This window comes from Ostrea edulis, chromosome 2 (assembly GCF_947568905.1).
Source record: "Ostrea edulis chromosome 2, xbOstEdul1.1, whole genome shotgun sequence".
Classification (NCBI taxonomy): Eukaryota; Metazoa; Mollusca; class Bivalvia; order Ostreida; family Ostreidae; genus Ostrea; species Ostrea edulis.
In genome coordinates, this window is record NC_079165.1 from 46,668,355 (window position 1) to 46,689,718 (window position 21,364).

Consider the following 21,364-nt stretch of genomic DNA (forward strand, 5'->3'; position numbering starts at 1 on the left):
TGTATTTATTTTTGTAAAAAGCTCAACAAACAAGAGCATATGCTTATTGGAAAACAAGTGCATGTGGACTTATATCAATTCCACTCTCATGTATTCAGTTTGAAATATTCCTAGTATCAAATTAATTTAACTGTGATTTTCTATATTGGAAAGATGTTTCACTTGAATGATAATGTCTCTGTAATAGTTCAGTATATTCTCAAGCAAGTTAATAAATATTAGTATAATACAGTCGAAATCAAAACTTTCATTCCATGTGATATCAACATTGCCCACACTTTCACTGATTGAATCATATTCTTTTGTTTAGAGTTGGATAAATTGTATTTCATTTACCTTTTTTTTTGTAATTAAAAATCGAAAAAAAAACCAACTACTTATCAGATGTTTGGAGGTCAGTGGTTGGAAAATTATAATATGCAGTACATATAAATATTCTCATTGGTCACTTTAACTTGAATCTGTCATTCATTTTAAGTGTCAGAAAAATGTTTCAGAGTGTTCAAAACAACTACAGGGACTTAAAATACACAGTGATAATGGCCATCTATGTTACCTGGTATCTGAGAAGCATGTACCTTTACCTGCATGGGAACATGTCCTACAGGAGTTTTACATTGTGCAATTAACCCCGGAAAATCTGAGTGCTTTTTAAATTTATTTTTGTCATGTTAAAATCCAGCTTAAGAAATTAATTGTTAATTGCATTATGAGTAATGGAGTAATAAAACACCAAATTGTTAATTGTGTTTATTTGCCTTCGATCCAGGTAACAGTGTGAGTGTGAATTTTCTCAGTGCATTTATGAATTCTCAAAGTCAATATTTTATTCCACCCAGCTATTTATACCTCCACGTCTACATGTCATAATTGCCAGGCAATTATATGCCATTAATGGTTAAATATTTCTAAGTACTGTTTGATCAGCTATCTTAACTGTGAAGTTAGCCAGTCTGGACACTGTGATTCTTCTACGTCATCCACCTAGATCTAATGAATGTTTCAATGGATTATAATAAAATTATTATATTATGCACTTTCACAAAAGTTTTACCTACTCTATTTTGTATATAAGCAGGTTTTGTACCTCATGTATTGACTTTGAGAAAATAGATGAACTTTTGTCTCATTGAATTTACATGTCATTTTCCGAGATGATCAAACATAAGATATGTTGTTATTTTCACTTTTATTTTATAATAGGAAAATATCAAATCAGAATATTCATAAAACAATAGAATTAAAGGTAATAACAAACACAGAATTAGTGACTTTCTACTTTATTTGAGGAGAATTCAAATTTTGTTTGGTAATATGCACTCATGGATTAAGAGATAAACTCAAATCCTTAACTGAAGCTGATATTTCAGTTTGATGCGGTATTTCAAACATGGAACAGTGTTGGGTATTCTGTTTGGCAATTAAGTTGTTCCACAAAATGAAAAATTAAACCCTAATCGTTTTGTTAATATTAATGGATGAATAAGTATAATTTCATTGATAAGCCCTTTAAAATGTCATCTAATGCAATATTTCTTATCTCTGACATGCTTTTAGAATGAAATTAACTATTCCTAGGTTATTGTTTGAGATGATTTCATGATTCAAAGGTAGACCCTGCTAGAATGAAGAAATAAAAAGTAGGTATTGTTATAAGCAGTCCTGTGTGTTTGCCTTTCTATATGAAATGTAAATATTGTACCAGATTGGTATTCCACTGACTTTTAATTCCTTTTCAAATGAGGTTTGGATTATCTGAATGTGTATTGGAGTTGAATACTCATTATGAGGTGATCTGGAAACATCCAAGTTTTCCATCAGTGTTTCATTGGGTAATACTGGAGGTTTAGTGCAGAATGTCGGATCTTATAATTGTTTACAAAGGATGCTGGTATAAGTCTCTGCATGAGAATCGATGGTCTAAAAGGTGCGTTTCAGTTTTACCACATTTCAAATTAATGTTTAAACATAATAGTTTTTTAAATACTCTGGGTTTTTTTTTTTGTATCACCCACAAAGTTTAAGGGTGGTATATTGGAAATTAGCATGTTCATTTGCCAGTCTGTCCATCCATCTGTGTGGCTGCCAGTCTGTCCATCCCTCTGTCCATTTGCCAGTCTGTCCATCCCTCTACCTAGCTGTCAGTCTGTCCATCCCTCTGTCTGTCTCTCATTCTGTCCATCCATCCATCTGTCCATCTGCCAGTCTGTCCATCCCTCTGCTTAACTGCCTGTCTGTCCATCCATCTGTCTGGCTGCCTGTCTGTCTGTCTGTGAGTCTGTCCATCCTTCTGTCCATTTGCCAGTCTGTCCATCCCTCTGTCCATCTGTCAGTCTGTCCATCCCTCTGCTTAGCTGCCTGTCTGTCTGTCTGTGAGTCTGTCCATCCTTCTGTCCATTTGCCAGTCTGTCCATCCCTCTGTCCATCTGTCAGTCTGTCCATCCCTCTGTCCATCTGCCAGTCTGTCCACCCCTCTGCTTAGCTGCCTGTCTGTCCATCCATCTGTCTGGCTGCCTGTCTGTCTGTCTGTGAGTCTGTCCATCCTTCTGTCCATTTGCCAGTCTGTCCATCCCTCTGTCCATCTGTCAGTCTGTCCATCCCTCTGCTTAGCTGCCTGTCTGTCTGTCTGTGAGTCTGTCCATCCTTCTGTCCATTTGCCAGTCTGTCCATCCCTCTGTCCATCTGTCAGTCTGTCCATCCCTCTGCTTAGCTGCCTGTCTGTCCATCCATCTGTCTGGCTGCCTGTCTGTCTGTCTGTGAGTCTGTCCATCCTTCTGTCCATTTGCCAGTCTGTCCATCCCTCTGTCCATCTGCCAGTCTGTCCATCCCTCTGCCTAGCTGCTTGTCTGTCCATCCCTCTCTCTGTCTGTCAGTCTGTACATCCCTCTGTCTAGTTGCCTGCCTGTCTGTCCATCTCTCTGTGGACATGATTTTATCCAGACACTTTCTAAGAGACTATTGTGCATGAATTTTTTTGAAAATTTGCACTCTCTTCATTGTACCATGATTATTAATAAACATGCATTTGGGTGAATTATGAATCTTTCCTGTCTTCAGCTATACAGCATTTCAAGTATGCCCCAATGTGGATGAGTCCCGCAGGGAGTATTGTTAGGTCGGGCCTAGTTTCTTATTCATTCATTTCTTTTTCTCAAATAAAATTTTATAGCCATCCATATTATGCAACAATTTTCAATATCTATCATTTATGATTACAACTGATTAAATTATCAACCACCACTAAGTATCTAATGTATGTTGTTAAATGAAATTATCTGAAATTATGCCATATTAATTTTTTTTTTTTGCACAGAACATTTACAGATATATTCAGAGCTCAATTGTTGGTCATATGGATGGGACTTTGACAATTTATAAATTTGTTTTAACTTCACCAGTTCAAAAGAGATTTGTACTAAATCAAAACAATTTTATCTCTTTTTGAAGTATGAAATAAAATGAAACATCAAAGATGTGATATGCAAAGACATTGTCATGAAATGTAATTACGGGGCGATAGATCGGGTAAATACTGCAGACGAAAATGGTTTCTAATGTGAAAGGTGCTGTATTTGTCAATGTAATCCCCTATAAATCTGCTTTTGTGGGGCTTATTACTTTGTCCTGACAACCTATCTGGTACTTGGTATTCTAGATACACACGTTACTGGTAGGGGGTAGGCAGTCTGCACCTCCACTACAGAGGTTTTAAATTAGGTTACTTGTCCCCACTCCACCCCCTCCTCTAGTCTCTCCCCTCCCCACAATGAAACTTAAGGAATTTAAGAAATATGATGTTGGATGATTTCATACAGTGCCCCTGAGTCTATCCCTTGACACCAAAATTTGAGGGAGTATGATAGTGGTTGACTACATCCAGTGATGTATTAAATGACAGGGTTAGATTTGCAGTAGTTGTTGATTTTATGACAAATAAATGTTAAAAATGTAAGATGTTTTGGAGTTAATTTAGATAATTGGTTTTACTTTGATGATGTCTCAACATCCTTTGCATTTGCTCAAGTATAATGCTTATAATGCAACCACTGATGAAAGCAATTTCTTGTCATGATGAAGATCTCGCGTAAAATTTGTCTTTCTTCCAAAGCTCATACATGCTTTGCCTAATTCTTAAATTACTCTATAGCCATTATAAGAGTTCAGCAGGATTATCTGTTAATCATAGCATGTCTTTAATCATATCCTTTCTGGTATTTGAAACCTGTAAGTTTCATACATTAAACCACTAAGAATTAAGAAAATTTTAAGTTTACATCTTGACCTTAAATCACTTTACCAAATCTAATGATCATGGTATAGGTACACTTGTCTTCTGGGCTATACAGGTTGACCATGTAGTGTTAAATGTACCATAATCTGAAATCCATGAACATGTTTACCTTTTTTACCAATTTTTTTAATTTTAAATTTTACCAAAAGGAATGAAGTGCGTGTTACAAGCATTACAAGAAAAAGAGCCTCTGCTGATTTCTTTGGTGATTTTTACGTGTACACACACACACATATAATTTAATATATATATATGGAATGATTGAGTCATGGCAACACAGATGTTGATCTTCGATCTCCAATATTTTTTCAATATCTTGATATTGATCTTTATATCAAGGTGTTATCGGAACAATTTTAGATGTCAAAACTTTTGTAGTAGCTAGGTCCAATCACAAATGGAATTACAGAATACACCTTTAAACAATTCTATCTTTTGCAGTAAAATTTGGACAGGCCTTTCAAGGGACCAGTGCAGGGTTCCAAAGCTTTTAAGACCTTCAGGTTTTAAAAGCTGTATTATGTTACACTTGCAAGTGTGTTGTATTTGGATTTTGACCAGATTTCCATGTTTAGTTTTTGATTGAGATTAGGCATTAAGCTTTCTCACTTACACAGTACATTTCTGATTTTGGAACTGCAATATCGGCAAGATGGTGTTTCCTGAAGACTGATTTTGAATATTCGCAAGGGGTTTTATGTGGTCTGTGAAAAGCGTGGAAAATGAAGACGAGTATTATGATACACCTTCCTCAGATAGCCATGTGTGAAGAGGAAATGAGTATAATTGATTCCATGTAAAGCCATAATTTTTTCTCCATGTTATGACTATTTTGGTTTTTCTTATTTTTTTTTTTTTTTTTGGATGAGTTTCATTATTGAATCACCTAAAAAAAATTGAATCACTTGGTGATACTTATATAATGATTGCTGAGTGAATTTTTATTTTTAAATTTCATGCTAGCGCATTGTTGGTGAAACATTGTCTTTAGTCTGGATGTTGCTCATATTAAAAAGTGATTAGTGGAAGAAGAATATCATTTGAAGTGAAATACTTGATATCATGGGAATACAGAAAGTACTAGTGTATCAAATTTTGAATGAAAATGTTAATTTTGCAGAAACACCTCTCGTGTTCCATCCGAGTCTCGTGAGGCGATGTACAGAAGAGCCATGCATTTGATCACTGCACGCTGCACCAGCACGGCCCCAGGTATGGAGACACCTTATGGAACAGCTAGGACTCCTTCCTTTGGGGTGCAGGTCCCCCAGTATTTCTACATCAAACAGGAGCGACCAACCCCGATGCCACCACTAAAGGTGTGATTTTCATTCTGATTGCATTGACCCCAAGTATAAAATTAGCTGTTTAGCAATATATGTGTATTCACATTCATTATAACAGAGAATGTATTTAAACATCTCTTTAAATATCATTGTGCATCTGGATTCTCAAAGTTATTCAATGGTTTTTGAAATTATCAGTATTCTTGAGGGATATTTAAACTTGTTTTATACAGACAAAACTCAAAATCTTATCTTTTGTTCCTTCCTCAATTGAAAACTGAGCTGATATACAGGGGTTGATTTACACATGCTGATAAAGCAAGCTAATGACAGACTGTATGAAAAGGTTTTTTTCTTTATAGGCATGGCAAGGGTACAATGGAAATGTGTACTTTGAACCAATTCAGATCTCCAGTTTACGTGATTTTCCTGAGAAATCAAACAACCCATACGAATCACGATCATCGAGTGACCTCCATCGCTTGCTGATGTCACAACAACAGGAGAGACCCGACAGTGATGCAATGCGAACTGCTTCCAGAAACACAGGCAAAACAAGCAGCAGTTTGAAGAGCAACCATCCCAACACCAAGCAGGTGGTTTTGTTGGACAAGAAAACAGTGCTTAATACCTATAATGACAGCTTGAATGATGATCTTGACATTATTGAGGGGACTGAACACACAGGGAGTCTCTCTGTCCGGCCAAAAAGTGACCGAAGCTTCGACAGAAAACCAGTTCAAACTAACAAAGTTTACAAAAAAGAGAAAATCTGCAAAGGATCTGTAGTTCATAGGTTAAATGTAGCAAACAGGCAAAGTAGTGCACAGCCAGTGTTTAAAGTGAGTGGTGGGAAATATTCCAGCCCCACTAACACGTCCCCCTTACTACGCACACAAACTCAGTACTCCCTCAGTAACCAGAGACTAACCACCAATAGTCCAGACATGTACAGTCAGCAGCTATTGCCTCCGCTGGAACAACTGCGATCAGCAGTCAGACACATGGACACTATCAGTAAGGAGAGGGTGGGCTTCAGTCGTGTTCGACCCGTTTCTTACACAGAGGATATTAAACCTTTTATTAAATACAGTCAAACAGCCAAGCGACAAACAAACTATGTATGATACAGTGTTCTTCCTGTTGTAGCTGTCTTATTTATTCTGACGAGGAGATCAAGGCTTCCACAAAAAATACATGTGGTTTTTGTATTAGTCTTTTTTCTTTGTGTTGTTTTGAAATGATTTAAAATTAGTGAACTTGGTCTCAAACTCTCATATCATATAACTTTAGATGTGACATCAGTTAGATCTTGTCAGCTGCTACAAAGATGTTGGGCAATACATAACTTGTATGGTGATAGAAATACATGTAATACAATATGACTTTTGGAAACATCTTGCTTCACTTTGCACGATATATATATATATATGTACATGTATATATATATATATATATATGAATTTCAAAAGTTACATGTTCATAAATATTTGATCCATGTTATTAAAATTCAAGGTAAACATTGTTAGGATACATTTGATTCATCTTTTGTAATCATTGAATTCCTTAGATGTTGTTACTTCCTAATATTAAAAGTGCCATCTCACTAATTTTAGTGTAGGGGAAGAAAAGGCAATCAATATTGCCAGTGTATGTACCTGTAGTGATCTCCCTTGTGAAAGGCACCCGTCCTTTACATTGTACTTTTGTGCACTGTAATTAATATCAATGTAGCATTTTCAGTTTTGTCTTTCATCATATACTAAATATGGTACTTTATATTAAATTATTTTAAATTTATTACATTATAATTCAGGGCTGATGGTCTGTCAGGCCAATAATTTTTTGGGGGCCAGTATTTTGGAAAGATCCTGTGCCCTTTGGACCAATTATTTTCAAATGCTTATGAATATTCTATCACATTTGGGCTTGTAAAATCGACAAAGTTTGTGCAATGTTTCATTTTTTGAAGAACTCAAAACATTTCCCACATTTTGATCAAAACTTTCTTGAGCACTGCAACTTTTTCTAGTGGGACAGTAAAATTTCTCATTGACCCGAGTAAAAATATATATGTATACTGATAGCCCATGTAATCAGTAAAAAAGAAATAATTATTCTAACCTTTTAAATCAATTTTAAACTATGGACTGCAGGATTTGGTACTACCACAGATATTTGCAGTCTGATTTTTTTCTTGAAAAGCATTCTTGATTTCTCTGTAATTCATTTCTATATTGAAATATTGCAAAACAAAAACAAAAATTTATTTTCACCGCAGATGATTCTATTGTCAAAACTGATATCACAATTTGCTGCTGTTATACATTTCCTCGATATTGTCAACTTTTCAGGCAATTTTTTCAAAAGAAATTATGGGCTGCATGATGAACCAAATTTATTTCCATTTACATGCAACACAGTGATAAGAAAATTAATTTGATCATGGTCGACTCGTGCATGCAGCCCATACCGTCTGAACTCAAACCCTCATTATTCAGAATAATGGCATTTTTCAAAGAAACTGGTGGGGAAGGCATGGATATCTACTATTATATATAGAAACTATTGTATTAAATGATAATTTGTTTTGTATATTCCACCTAATTACAACAAATTCATACAAACACTTGTTATTTATTTAGTTAAGGCTGAAATGGACTGCATATAAACTTTCTTCTTAATGATCTTTTATTGTTTAGAGTTTCATTAGGAAGATTGGTATTTATTTCAAACTGCATCGACATCAAGTAGTTATGGTATTGACATTGTGTATATATCTGAGTTTTTTTTCCACAAAATAAATGACAAACTGTATCTTTTTGTGATTCTCCTTATGTAAAATATGCCTGTATGTTTCCCATGTAAAAGTTGAGTTTTTCAAAGGTCATATTGCCAAGAGGAGTCAAGCTTTTATAAAATATACAAACATCCCCTCCACTCCTGTATTTACTCCATATTGGTTTTGTAAATCTAATAAGAAGACAATAGCTCAAAAAATCTCTGAATAGAGACTTTTGAATCCATGACATTTAATTTCTGCACAGTTCAAAATATAATATGCAGATGTTTTTTAAAAAACCTCTAGTGATTGTCCTGTACTATACACTACTTTCCATAAATAACAAGATATGGTTATAATCTGCCGATTATAAAGTGTCCCAAACAAAGTACATTAATTCATCATATGTTCTAGAACACGTGTTCTATATTATGTCTCAAATTAAAGCCATGACCATTGGTTACTATTTTATCATTTAACCTGTAAAACAGGTATTCAAACAAAACATGATCTTCCTCATTCGAAGGCTTTTCTTTGCCGCATTTGAGTGGAACAAATTGGAACATGATGGCTGTATAAAAGTGGGCTTTTTCTGAGTACTACTTCCACATTAACTCGTTTGCACAAAAACCATGCCATTTTTAAATTTTATTTAAAAAAATCTCGACCACAAAGATCTTGATTTTGAAAATTTTCAAAATTCCCGTTTCCTTTTGGTGTCACTTGACCTTGATCCTATTTTGTTGGTCCCAACATCCTTTCATTATTTCTCTCTATCATTCCCATTTCTAAAGTTATCAAAGTTTTCATAATCCAGGTCAAAGGTCACTGGAGTCACTTGACTTTGATATTAGTTTGTAGCTCCCATCATTTCTAAAGATCCCAAGTCCCTATCAGACCTGGTACTGAAGTTATATCAGTTTTTAAGTTCAAGGTAAGAGGTCAAGGTCATTGGATTCACTTGACCTTGATACTGGATTGTAGGCCACAACATCTTCTAACATTTCTGAAGATTCCATGTCTATCAGTCCCAGTTATAAAGGTATACCAGTCACTGGAGTTACTTGACCTTGATGCTAATTTGTAGATCCCATCATCCTTTCTGAAGGTCCCATGTCTCTATCAGACCTGGCTCTGAAGTAATACCAATTTTCCAAGGCCAGAGGTCACTGGAATCACTTGGCCTTGATACTAGCTTGAAAGTCCTATTATCCTCTTATCATTTCTGAAGATCCTATATTGCTATTAGTCCTGGTTTTAAAGTTATACCACTTTGATACTAGTTTGTAAGCCCTGTCATTCTCGTCCCAGAAGACCCTGGGACTAGTAATATCTATTGAATTTTGGTTGGTTTGATATTGTTTTACGTCTTGCTTAAAAAATTTCCACCGATATAGACTTCACTATTGCCAGTGAAGGGCTGCAAAGAACAAGGTACGGTTGTGTACATAAAAGACTAAAAAAATTCTCTGTCTTGAATAAAGCTTAATCTGTGTTTTAAGTAAGTTAAATATATACCAAGTATACTATCTCAACTTAAATCAAAGTTGTTGCTTATTTGATACCATTATTACGTCATAAATAAGACAATGAATTAACAATTGAATTGATGTGCGATACAATTCCATTGAAGAGAGCAGTGATTCCATTAATGCACACCTTAATTTAAAGTGCACAATAATTGAATTTTTCTCTTTAATTGAATTTTAGTGTAGCAATGCAATTAATGTGCACAGTAATAAAAGTTATGACCTAGGTTAATTTTTGTCAAAAGTAGGTCAAACTCCAAGGTGAAGATCACAAAGCAAAAAAAAAAACAAACAGCAAGGTCTTATCGCAAGGAATACACATGTGAAATATGAAAGCCCTATCATCATCCATTCAAAAAGTTATGGCCAAGGTTAAAGTTTTTGCAGACAAACAAACCACATTGACAATCACAGGGGCATAAAAAAAATGATTGAATGTAAATATGTTGATCATTTGCCTCATTTTAGCCCTGAAATGATAACAAAAATCTTATTTTGTCTCTTGGATTTTCACTCCTATCTCTATGAAGATTTAACTTTCATCACTAAAAGTGATCAAATCGTAAGCGATTTCTTCCTAAACCTCAGCCTAACATCATGTCTTTGACCAAAATTCAAATGACACAACACTCTTCCAATTATACAAAGTTAACATCTATTCTTGTGTATACCATTAGTTATTTGTGGATGAAGGTGTGTATACCCTGGTACATGAAAAGGACCAACATTTCATTTAATTATGTTTCAACTGGATGTAAACTCCATCGAAGGATATGTCCATCTGAGAATCACCCACTGCAGAACATGCATTAAAGATGAGGATTTACAAATAACAAATTCACACATATTAAACAAGAAGCCCATGGGTCACATTGCTCACCTTAGCCCTGCTGTTGTGATTTTAATAAGATTTTTTTTTCAATCTTTATTCCCATGAAAATTTTTGACCCCATAATGTGGCCCAAAACATAATTATGAATCATGATATGGATTGTAGGGCCTTGTCATAAGGAATCTATATACAAAATATGAAAGCCCTACCTTAAACAGTTCAGGAGTATCATCTACATAAACTTTTCTTAAAAAGGTCAAAATTCGAGGTCAAGGTTACAAGGACAAAAAAAACTTTGGTACCTAAAGTAAGCTAGGTCTTGTCAAGGAATGCATACATCAAATATGAAAGATATGTCACTCACCATTTACAAGTTATAAGCAGGGTTTGAGCCATACAAAATATGAAAGCCTTATCATTAACTAAATAGTTCATGAGATATTGCCTAAGTTAGATTTTCTTAAAAGAAGGTCAAGGTTAGTACCAAACAATTATCTTGTCACAAGAAATGCACACATCATTCAAGTTATGAGCAAGGTAATTTCTGTGGAAACAAGGGGGTTATTTATATTCGGTCTTTCCTATCCCCGAAGACCAAATATAAATAACCCCCTCATTTCCACAGAAATTATGAGCAAGGTACAAGCTTCAGACAAACAGGACAAACACAATATGCCCCAACATTCGTCACAAGGGTATAAAAAAAAAACTTGAATCCATACAACTTAGGAACATTTGCATTTTGATATAATTTATTGTAGCCCTACTACTCTTTAAAAACAATGGTTTTAATCAATTTCCTTTATACTCCCATATAAAGATTTGATCTCCCATTGTGGCCCCAAGTTACACATGGGGCATATAAATTGAACAAACTTGAATTTGCTCCACCTGAAGAATATATGACTAATCATGGCCATGCTGTATAAAACTTTGATCCCCTACTGTGGTCCCACCCTACCCTGGTGGGGGTGGGGGGGGGTGGGGGGGGGGGGTGTCATATTTTGAACAAACTTGAATCTGCACTACCTGTACATACTTGTATGACTAATCAAGATTTTTTAGAGATGTTTCCCTATATATTCTTATGTAAATCCTGGATTCACTTTTGTAGCTCCATGTCATGATTTGAACAAACTTCAATCTGCACTATCTCGGGATGCTTGCCGAGAATTTTTCCTCCATTTTCCCATGTAAAACTTATATCCCCCGAGGCCACAATTTGAATCTGCACAACATGGATATGCTTGCAAAGTAATATTATTAATCATGATCCCGTTTTTCAATTTTCAAAGCTTTTTCCTATATATTTCCATGTAAAACTTTGATCCCCTATTGTGGCCTTACTCTAATCCTGGGGGTCATGATTTGAAACACTTTGAATCTACACTATGTCAGGAAGCTTTCATGTAAATTTCAACTTTTCTGGCCCTGTGGTCCTTGAAAAGATTTTTAAATGATTTGCCTTTTCTTAATTATCTCCCCTTTGAAGGGGGTGTGGCCCTTCAATAGAACAAATTCGAATCCCTTTCACCCAAGGATGATTTGTGCAAGTTGACTGAAATTGGCCAAGTGGTTTTGGAGAAGATGAAAATGTGAAAAGTTGACGACAACAAAAGATGCCCAACAATAAAAGCTCACAAGCCTTCAGCTCAGGTGAGCAAAAAAGGACATTATCACTGAATCATTTTATCACATATTACCACACATGTATGGTATGGGCATAATAAGTCCCCTACAGTGAACTTCAATTTTTTAAAGCAAAGTTTATTTTTTGATTAATATTATGAATAATGCTTGTGATCTCGAGCTATATCATCACAAATATACAACTTTTCCCAGATTTCTTAACTTTTGAAGAGAAAGTGCACACCTCTATGTTTTTTCTTTTCACAAACACGTAGCACACATTAAAGAACACGATACATGTATATATTACGATAAGTGTGTCTAGTGGTAGAAAGAAAAGTAAATTTTCAATAGGAAAAATTCTGGCAGACAATAAAATGCTTCATTTCTGACATCAAATTACAGGAAATGGTGCAAACTGATTGTAAATATCATCATAAATTTGTTAAACAAGAAGTGAGGTTTAAAAGGACCATATTTTGAATCTCGAAAATTTCACATGAATTTTCACATTTTTTAAGGGCCAAATTAGGACCCTTCCTGAAAAACACAGATTATAAAACATGTTGCATTAATAAATGTATTTCATTGACTCTTTATCTCTGTTTTAAAAATGCAACACCTATTTCCATTGTTTTTATATATATTTTTTATCCCACTAAGTTTTTAACATTAAAATTATGCAATATCTAAACAAGAATTTGCCAATCGAGAGAACCATATATGCAGTGGAAAAACAATTCTTGCCTTCAATATCTTTATTATTCTGTGTACAAAGTTAATCAGGAAGTGTTTGCCTTAATAGACATTAAATTTACTGAAGAAGAATAAAAGCATCATCACAGTAGTCAGGTCAACATCACATACAAAATAAAAATATCACAGGAAATATGGACGGATAGCCAAAGAACATCATTATAATAATTTTGTACACTCCCAAGGTGTACACTCAAAACTTGTCCAAACCTACATTAAATACAAATGTTTAACAACAGTCTAAGTGCTCTTCAAAAAGAGAGCTGCACCACACTGTAGCCACATCCCTTGGTTACCACCACATGGGAGATCCATACGGGTCACAATATGGTCTCTCTCACTGCTTGTATACACAGGAATGGAGATCACATCATCAAGGCCATAAGGCTCTGGTGCCTCCTGCAAAGATAGTTTAAAATTGATAATGAAGTGCTTATTGTATTTCTTACAGTGTGCATTCAAATCTTGACTCTATTTTCTACACTTTTGATATACATTGTATCATATATAATAGTACAGAGATGAAAATGCCCTGTGAAAAATATAAGATGTCTCTGAATGCGTTTGTCAAAAAGATTAATTGTTTTTTCTTCCAGAAAACTTACAAGATACAATACATTATTACTAACGAGTAAATTTTTGCCAAATGGATGAAATCCAAAGAACTTACTTTGGGAATCCAAGCAACATGACAGGGAGGGATAGCAGACACACTGGGTGAGTCTCTCTGGTTCTCTGAGAGTCGGGCTCCATCAAAAGTGCAACCCTCTAGCTGAAGTCCCCCAACCTTCACTTGAGTCTTGGCTCCCTGCACCCCTCCTCTCCAACTAACACCAAATTTCAGACCGTCCATAGAACACCCTACCTCTCTAAAATAAAAAAAAAAATGAATGGTAACTAGTATCAAAATATTTGAAATTATTCAAAATGTTATCATTTTGTGTATCTACAAAAATTTCAAAGACAGACACATCCATTCAAGATCTTTTGCCAGAGTCAATGCAAATGGTATGTGTAAAAGAGCATAGATTACAGTACCTAGCTGTCTGCTGCCTTAGTGCATTCAAAAACGTATCTGGATGGAAGAGTTCAGACAGGTCAAGTGTATCCCTCAACAAGGTTCCATGGTCAGCCTTTTCTACCCATGTTTGAATGGCGGTAGCTCTACTGACCAGTCCTCTAAGATACTGCATTGGATCTTCTGGACCATCCCATTTTGCCTGCCAGTTCAGAGGGGTCTAAGGAAAAACATTCAATAAAATGTTATTCATATGTATAAAAAAAATCAAAAAAAAATCTTGTAAGTTCACACTTCCTTTGGAAATTTTGAAGCATTCATTCACAGAAGTTAATGAGAGCTGAGACATGTACTAACAAAAGGGAGTTTTACGTGTGTTTTCTTTTTAATTCGGACCTTTTTCTCAGGTTATTTATCACAATATGTATAAAAATAAGTAAATCACATCACAGTTCTACAACACAAATATATTGATTTGGTCAAATAAGTTTTTGTACCTCCTGATTCAGAAGAGCTGCTGCTAGGTTCTGGACCTCTTTGGTGAGTAGCATGGTTCCTCTGATAATCTTACTGAGTGATGCCAGGGACTGGTGGATGCTCTGAACCAGTCTGACGGCATTATACTGCTCCAGTTTAATGAAGGAGATAATAGGAGCCTCCTGTCCTGTTCTATCACTTGGGGGCTTGATTTTGGAATTGATTAACTGAGAACCCTACAATGAAAAGAAAGAACAACCCAAAATTATGTTGATGCTAGTATTAAATAAAATAGGAGTTTGCACAAAATATTGAAAATGTTTCATTCAGTGGAATTATGGGGATATGAAAACAACTGGGGGTAAATAACCCCATGCTTTCATTGTTTTCATACCCCCTTACAAATGCATGTGTGTACAGTTGAAAGGTCACTTGCATATTACAGTACCTTAATCTAGTAATGAAACGGCAAAGGTTTATAGCAAACAAAATATTGGTGATTGTAAATATACCGACATCAAAACTTTTAGAACCCTGCCACAAAGGAATTGATTTATTTCGTTGGTCTTTAAGTTATAAAAAAAAAAGTTTATGATCATCAATGTAGATGTGTTTATGGAAATCATAATATTTTTTTCCGAGTGCATTTTAATGTGATGTGAAGTATAGAATCCAAAGTTTGGATATTGGATGGGATAAAACTTACTTGATTAAGTTTTTTCCAAAGATTAAGTGTTGGTCCAAGTTCTGTAGCCCAGATCTCTTTGTCAAACTTGTTGGCCTTGGCATCTGCCCTCTGCAGAACCTTAAGTTGACCTATGACCTGGTTACTTATAATCCTCTGCGCAGACCTTTCAATGTTCTCAGGCAAACCAAAGTATGAAGGTTTATCAAATTCTGGGAGCTCTTCAATAGCTTCAATGTAATCCTGAAATGTCAGCAAAAAATATTCTAGAGGAAATTTCCCTTATCTATACCAAACCATTTATACTCAAATACCAGAGTTTCACATGCAGTATTTTCAGAGAGTATCCAGTTTTAGCAAAATGCTTCTTTTAATCATCTAACTAATATTCATTCTAGAAAATTACACAGCCTACCCTAAAATTTGTAGATGTTGGTAATCTTAAGGGTCCTAAACGTTTATTTCTTCCCTGAGCCAACATATTGGCATCAAAAAACTGTCTCAGGTACGAGACCATGACCCGCACATCAAACGGATTATCCACCCTTCCACCATAGATCGCAGACTCGTACAGACCATGCACAAACTTCCACTCATGGTCATTTCCTGTTGAAAGAATATACAAAATATCATATTATATTAAGAAGCACACAAACACTTTTCAGTGAGGTTACAGTACTCTATCTATTGTATGGTCACCAAAACCAAGAAAAACTTTTCTGTATCAAAAAATAAGCATGCTTGTCTGTGTTATATCCCATATCTGTGCTGACTGACATGAAGTGTCTTTCAAAATGATAGCCAAGTCATTATTTTCATTAACACATGTGAGTCTTCTGGAGACAAATTGTACCAACCTGTTTTGATCAATCTGTCAATTATATCTGCACCAGCTCTCAAATCAGACAGTGAAAACTCATAAAACTTTGTCCAACCCTATCAACAGAAATCCAGATTGAAATGATTAACTGTGACAGTTATGCTTCTTAAACTGGAAATTGCATTACTGTGCAACCAAAATCTGCTGTTTCATGTTCAAAATTCATGAAAACAGAATTCAACAAATATTTGGACATCAAAATATGCAGTAAGATTAATCAAATGTCACTAAATCAGAGAGTTTGAGTTATCTGCAAATATACAGTTAGCAAGACTGGCTTTAATGTAGAATAGCAAAATCATTTACCTGGGGGATGTACATTCTTCTTTCTTGAACCACAGAGTGGAACCATGCCAAAGCAAAGAGAGCCTGGGCTCGTAAAACACTGCCGGATTTACTGATGTACTCAGGGCTCCAGGACTCGTATGTTCTCATCAAGTTCCTCTTCACTCCAGGGGGAGCCTAGAAATATCAAGTTGACTCTATTTGTAAGTTATGCAGACAACAATTGGATCATTCTTCCATAGTCTTATTTCATTTTTATATATACATAGAAAATGACATTACAGGTGACCCTCAATAGTTCAAAGTTCAAGAGACTTTAATAAAACTTTGAGAGATTGAGAGGTCGGATCAAATTCAGATATCAAAGGTCCAACCATTATAAGATTTTATAGAAACCGGATTGCATATTTACAACATCCTGGGATTGTTTTGACACTTTTTCTTTCATATTTTTCAGGTAATTGACTTGATCTTAACAATAACTTAAATATAAAGATTTTATTATGTTTATGTATTCTATGAGTGCTTTTTCATGCTAAAAGAGACATGTCCCTGAATTATTTTCTCAAAATTATTGTCTCATTGTCAAGTTAAAACAAACTGTAAAATTTTATTTACAGTCCCATCATATATAACAAAAACAAAGGACAGTCCAGTTTATACTGAACAATTAAAAAATTAACGTCCTATCCCCCCCACCCCCCCCCCCCCCAAAAAGAAGCACAGGCAATGGGTCACCTATGTAGACACCTAATTAACAAGACCAAGCTAGCCCCAGTCACAAGCTATCACCATTATCCAGGTCCAGTCCCAGCAGAAATAATTTGTAAGAGTAAATTTGCTTAGATATATATCCAAAAAAAAATAATCAAGACTGTGATTTCACTTCAAGAGACCAAGAACTTTGAGAGATCGAAGTCCGAGCTATCTTGAGTTACCTGTATAAGCTACAGTGTATGATAATTTTGGTTGTATGACAGTTATCCTTGGCACACTATGCAATATGGAAATTTTCATACAAATTTGAATAACAGTAACTTTTAAGTAAATTCAACCAGACCTCATATGTTATTTTCAAGCTGCTCTGCAGAAGAATTGTGGGAAATTTAGGATGGACTTCAGCAGTCATCCACAGTCTAAAATCCTCATGTGGCTTCAGTGTATTAATTTCCTGAAATAAAGGTTTCAATGGATAGATTTCAAAAACTTCTATGGAAATACTATAGAAATAGATGGTAAATAATGCTGTGCTTTTGATTTCTAAAACAACACCAAATTACTTTCTCCAGTTGTGGCAGCCAGGCTGTAACAAGATGTAGGTTCTTCAGACACAGCCATTCTCCATTCTGAGCACACTCCCTCAACAGTTGCATTGCTATATCAGACTGACCTTGACCCATAGCAACCTGTCAAAATAATTTTTGAATAATAAAAACTCCACAAAAAATGTTAAACTCATCCAGACTGACAACATAATACAAAGTGATTTACTATGCTGCTAAATAAGGTGGAACATGTTTTGTATAGCTTTGATTTCCAGAATTTGAACAGTAACAAACCTGGTGATATTTGTCACCCCCTATTGTTTGAGCAGCTAGATCTTGTAACTCTTGTGAGGGGTCTGCACCAGGTGATATAATAATCAGAATAGGCTCTGAGGGCAAGGTCTCTGTCTCCAGAAGTCGTTTGAGATTTACAGAGGGTGGAGAAAGCTCCTTCATCCCTGTAACATTGAGACAGTAACCATTATTTGTAAGTAATGAGAATGACCATCAGTTACGTAGCTTACAAATGTAAAAGCAAATCTTTTGACACAGATAGAGACGGAGAGAGAGAGAGAGAGAGAGAATATCTGTTTTTCAAAAACATCATTACAAGTAAAAGGGAGGATTTGATTTACCATAATTGCTATGTACTTCATTTGCTAGAAGATATCATGCATAAAGATTGCTCACAAGAATTATAATGTATATATCTTATTGCAAAATGAAATACAATGTATGCATGTTTGTAGCCATGAAGAAAACAACCTATATATCCTATTCCTCATGTACAGAGCCAAAAACTACAAAATGCATTATGGGAACATTCTGTACTGATGAACAAGCAAACAGACCTAAAGCCTTGCAAGCAAACAATCCCATAGCCGTCTGCAGTCTGTCTGGTCTGGCTGCTTGGACTACCAGTAATTGCTGGAAGAGAGTGACGCGCTTCTCAATGACAGACGGAAATTCCTTCTCACATTCATTACTGCGTGAGAAGTTGGACCACAGAGAGCCATCATCAAAGTTCAGGACCTGGTACAGCTTGGGAAAGTTGTTCTACAATAAACCAGTCACATATTTAAAAACATTTATGTTGGTTTGTCTTCAAATATAAAAAGATTTCATTAATTGTAACAAATAGATGTTACATATTCAACTCCAACACACTTTTGATCAACAAAATGCACTCTGTGATGGAATGGATCTTATGAGGATATGATTGAGGAAATTTGAACTACTGATCAAAAACAACATTTATTTCTTGTTATTTTCTATCCACAGACCACATCATCCTGATCACAGGAGCCTTCAATTCAACTTAATAAAGAGAAGTAAAAAACACCACTACTCTTCTGTGTTTGAATACATGCATTACAATTAAATTGCAAAAGTCCTCAATGGAAACATATGCTAACTTTAAGACTGGCCACAGCACCGTGTCTCTCCTGATCAATCCAAGCAGGCATTCCTCGTCCACCATCTGACTTTGCATCCGATACAAGGATTCCTGTGAACCCCTCCCATTCCTGTCAATCAGCAGAGACAAAATAAGTGTGACATAGAATGAAAACAGATAAGTTCTGAAGCCTATGTTAAAGTAATTCTATTCATTGATTATAGGTTAGCATGAACATACATTTTCATCAAACAGATCAGGTTTCATTCCATGCACCATGTGAAGTGCAAACATGAGGCGATCAGCCTTGAAGAGTGAACGGCAGACGTACTCGTACACCAGATTCTGTAGTCTTTGTGTTAGGGCTCGGATTCTATGGTCGGTTCCACTACCATCCTAAAAAAAAACGGTTGTTTATCTTGAGTATAATGGTTTAAGTTTTTTATGCCCTTGAAGTTGCAAGAGACAAAAATTTCAATTTTCGAATATGAAATCACCAATTTGGTGCATTTTTTTTCGGCCAAGAAATTATGGATGCCATGCATAACATATAAAAATGTATCTCCATATCACTATAGTGCATGAAGACTCTCTGAAGCAAAAATGCATAACAGTTTAGTGATTTTTGGGATGTTGAAAGAAAATGACAGGAAATCCATAAATTTGTGATGTAGTGTGATGTAAGTATATATTTTTAAATAGATTTAAATTTTTGTCAGTATTCAGGTCAAATTAAACTATCAGTGATTCTAGTACTTTACATAATAGAGGAGACTGGAATACCTGTTTGGTCTTGAGAGCTTTCTGGAATATTCTGAGGAAGGCAGACAGACTGAACCTGTACATGTTGTTGATCTTGGCAAGGTCACTGATGACGAAGTACATCCTACTGCCACTCTCAGCCAGTGGTAGGTAAGTGTTCCTCTCCTGGAAAGGAATTTACATAAATAGCGTATATTGTCAGCCTCATAAAATACAACCTAATCATCCATCATTTATTTTCATTAGTCTTCAAATATTCAAATACTATAGTCCAGTTCCTCTACTGACCTGGTCCAGTGAGGCCTGCAGACGAACGGATTCCGTCAGGGACTCCGAGATGGTTATACTGCTGGCCTTGGTCTTGTTCAGAGAGTCCAGTAACTCTTTGTTTTCTAGAATATTTCCCTTAGCATTGGCCAATTCCTGAAACACAGAACAGCATATAGTGTTGAACTTTAGTCACTTTATTAGATTAAGTAGAATAAATTTTGACTTTAAGATTTCAATTACAAGCACTGCCATATTAGCATTATGTGAGGTTGAACTATATATGGTGTTTCATGGATAATTCAAGAAAAAAGAACAGATAATTTTATTTGCATGAGTTACCTCCAGCAGTGATTCCTCCATTTTGGCCAGCTGAATTTTAAGATCTTCTTCAGTTTTCAACAAATCCGTCTTTCTGACTTCTAGTTCTGGTTTCTCATTCTGTATGGTGGCAGCCAGCAACTATTGGAAAAGGTGTTAGTTTTGATTTTCTCTATACAAGTATAGCACTGCAATGTACATTTACCATTAAACAAAGAAAACTTTGGAAATCATTTTTCACGATCTTTCACTCCAAGTACTCTATAAAACAAATGCATTCAGTGAAGCAATAAAGCAGGAAATGTCGTATCCCAAATGATCTGTATGTGCCCTCTTTTTCTACCTGTCCTGTCAGCCCCGCCCTGGTGGTGGTGAAGTTGACCTCAGTGATGATGGAGAAAGCATCAGGAGGTATCTCAGGGTTAGGATTCCTGGTTGTCAGGAAAAGTCGGAATTCCTCATTGTAGTCAATTGTCTTCTCCCCAATCTGGACAACATACCTGGGGCCTACAATGTACCAGTATCATTTCTGTTACATGCAATAATCCTGTTAATAACCTAAACATTAACTTCACTCTGCCTTTTCAATATAATTCAATGGACCATCTGATATCTGGATGCTTCAGCTTCTGAATGATTTTTCTTGGGAACGGAGTTTTTAAACGTTCCTTTGTCTCATTTATCTGGAATTCTGCACTCTGGATCTACATAGCCCCCCCCCCCCCCCCCCCATGCATGTTTCCATCATATTTTGTTTCATTTATCTGAACAGTAATTTTTAATTGGTCTGTTGACTCTGGTCAGCTTTCCCAAGCTTGGTGTTTGTTGTTGTAAAAACACTGGTCTTGTCATCTGTTTTTAAGATGATTATTAATAATTCCCTGCAAAGTTAACTATAGGTCA

At 35.5% G+C, this 21,364-nt stretch overlaps 2 protein-coding genes across 10 annotated transcripts in view; one reads left to right on the forward strand and one right to left on the reverse strand.

Moving 5' to 3' along the window:
• The window catches only part of LOC130051719 (uncharacterized), a 28,351-nt gene extending 19,957 nt beyond the window's left edge, over window positions 1-8,394 (forward strand). For all 3 annotated transcript variants that reach the window (XM_056154233.1, XM_056154232.1, XM_056154231.1), the window contains exons 3-4: window positions 5,412-5,610; window positions 5,940-8,394. In XM_056154233.1, coding sequence (XP_056010208.1) covers window positions 5,412-5,610; window positions 5,940-6,704 — 964 coding nt within the window. In that variant the 3' untranslated portion in view covers window positions 6,705-8,394. The remainder of the gene's footprint in view (window positions 1-5,411; window positions 5,611-5,939) is intronic.
• A 4,698-nt stretch (window positions 8,395-13,092) lies between these two features.
• The window catches only part of LOC130051721 (cytoplasmic dynein 2 heavy chain 1-like), a 69,208-nt gene continuing 60,936 nt past the window's right edge, over window positions 13,093-21,364 (reverse strand). For all 7 annotated transcript variants that reach the window (XM_056154235.1, XM_056154241.1, XM_056154239.1 and 4 more), the window contains 18 exons: window positions 20,805-20,968; window positions 20,483-20,602; window positions 20,162-20,296; window positions 19,895-20,038; window positions 19,352-19,507; window positions 19,131-19,241; window positions 18,567-18,771; window positions 18,010-18,173; window positions 17,731-17,856; window positions 17,511-17,621; window positions 16,472-16,627; window positions 16,143-16,221; window positions 15,701-15,891; window positions 15,307-15,528; window positions 14,621-14,836; window positions 14,144-14,343; window positions 13,776-13,974; window positions 13,093-13,504 (listed from right to left, as the gene is read on the reverse strand). In XM_056154235.1, coding sequence (XP_056010210.1) covers window positions 13,346-13,504; window positions 13,776-13,974; window positions 14,144-14,343; window positions 14,621-14,836; window positions 15,307-15,528; window positions 15,701-15,891; window positions 16,143-16,221; window positions 16,472-16,627; window positions 17,511-17,621; window positions 17,731-17,856; window positions 18,010-18,173; window positions 18,567-18,771; window positions 19,131-19,241; window positions 19,352-19,507; window positions 19,895-20,038; window positions 20,162-20,296; window positions 20,483-20,602; window positions 20,805-20,968 — 2,858 coding nt within the window. In that variant the 3' untranslated portion in view covers window positions 13,093-13,345. The remainder of the gene's footprint in view (window positions 13,505-13,775; window positions 13,975-14,143; window positions 14,344-14,620; window positions 14,837-15,306; window positions 15,529-15,700; window positions 15,892-16,142; window positions 16,222-16,471; window positions 16,628-17,510; window positions 17,622-17,730; window positions 17,857-18,009; window positions 18,174-18,566; window positions 18,772-19,130; window positions 19,242-19,351; window positions 19,508-19,894; window positions 20,039-20,161; window positions 20,297-20,482; window positions 20,603-20,804; window positions 20,969-21,364) is intronic.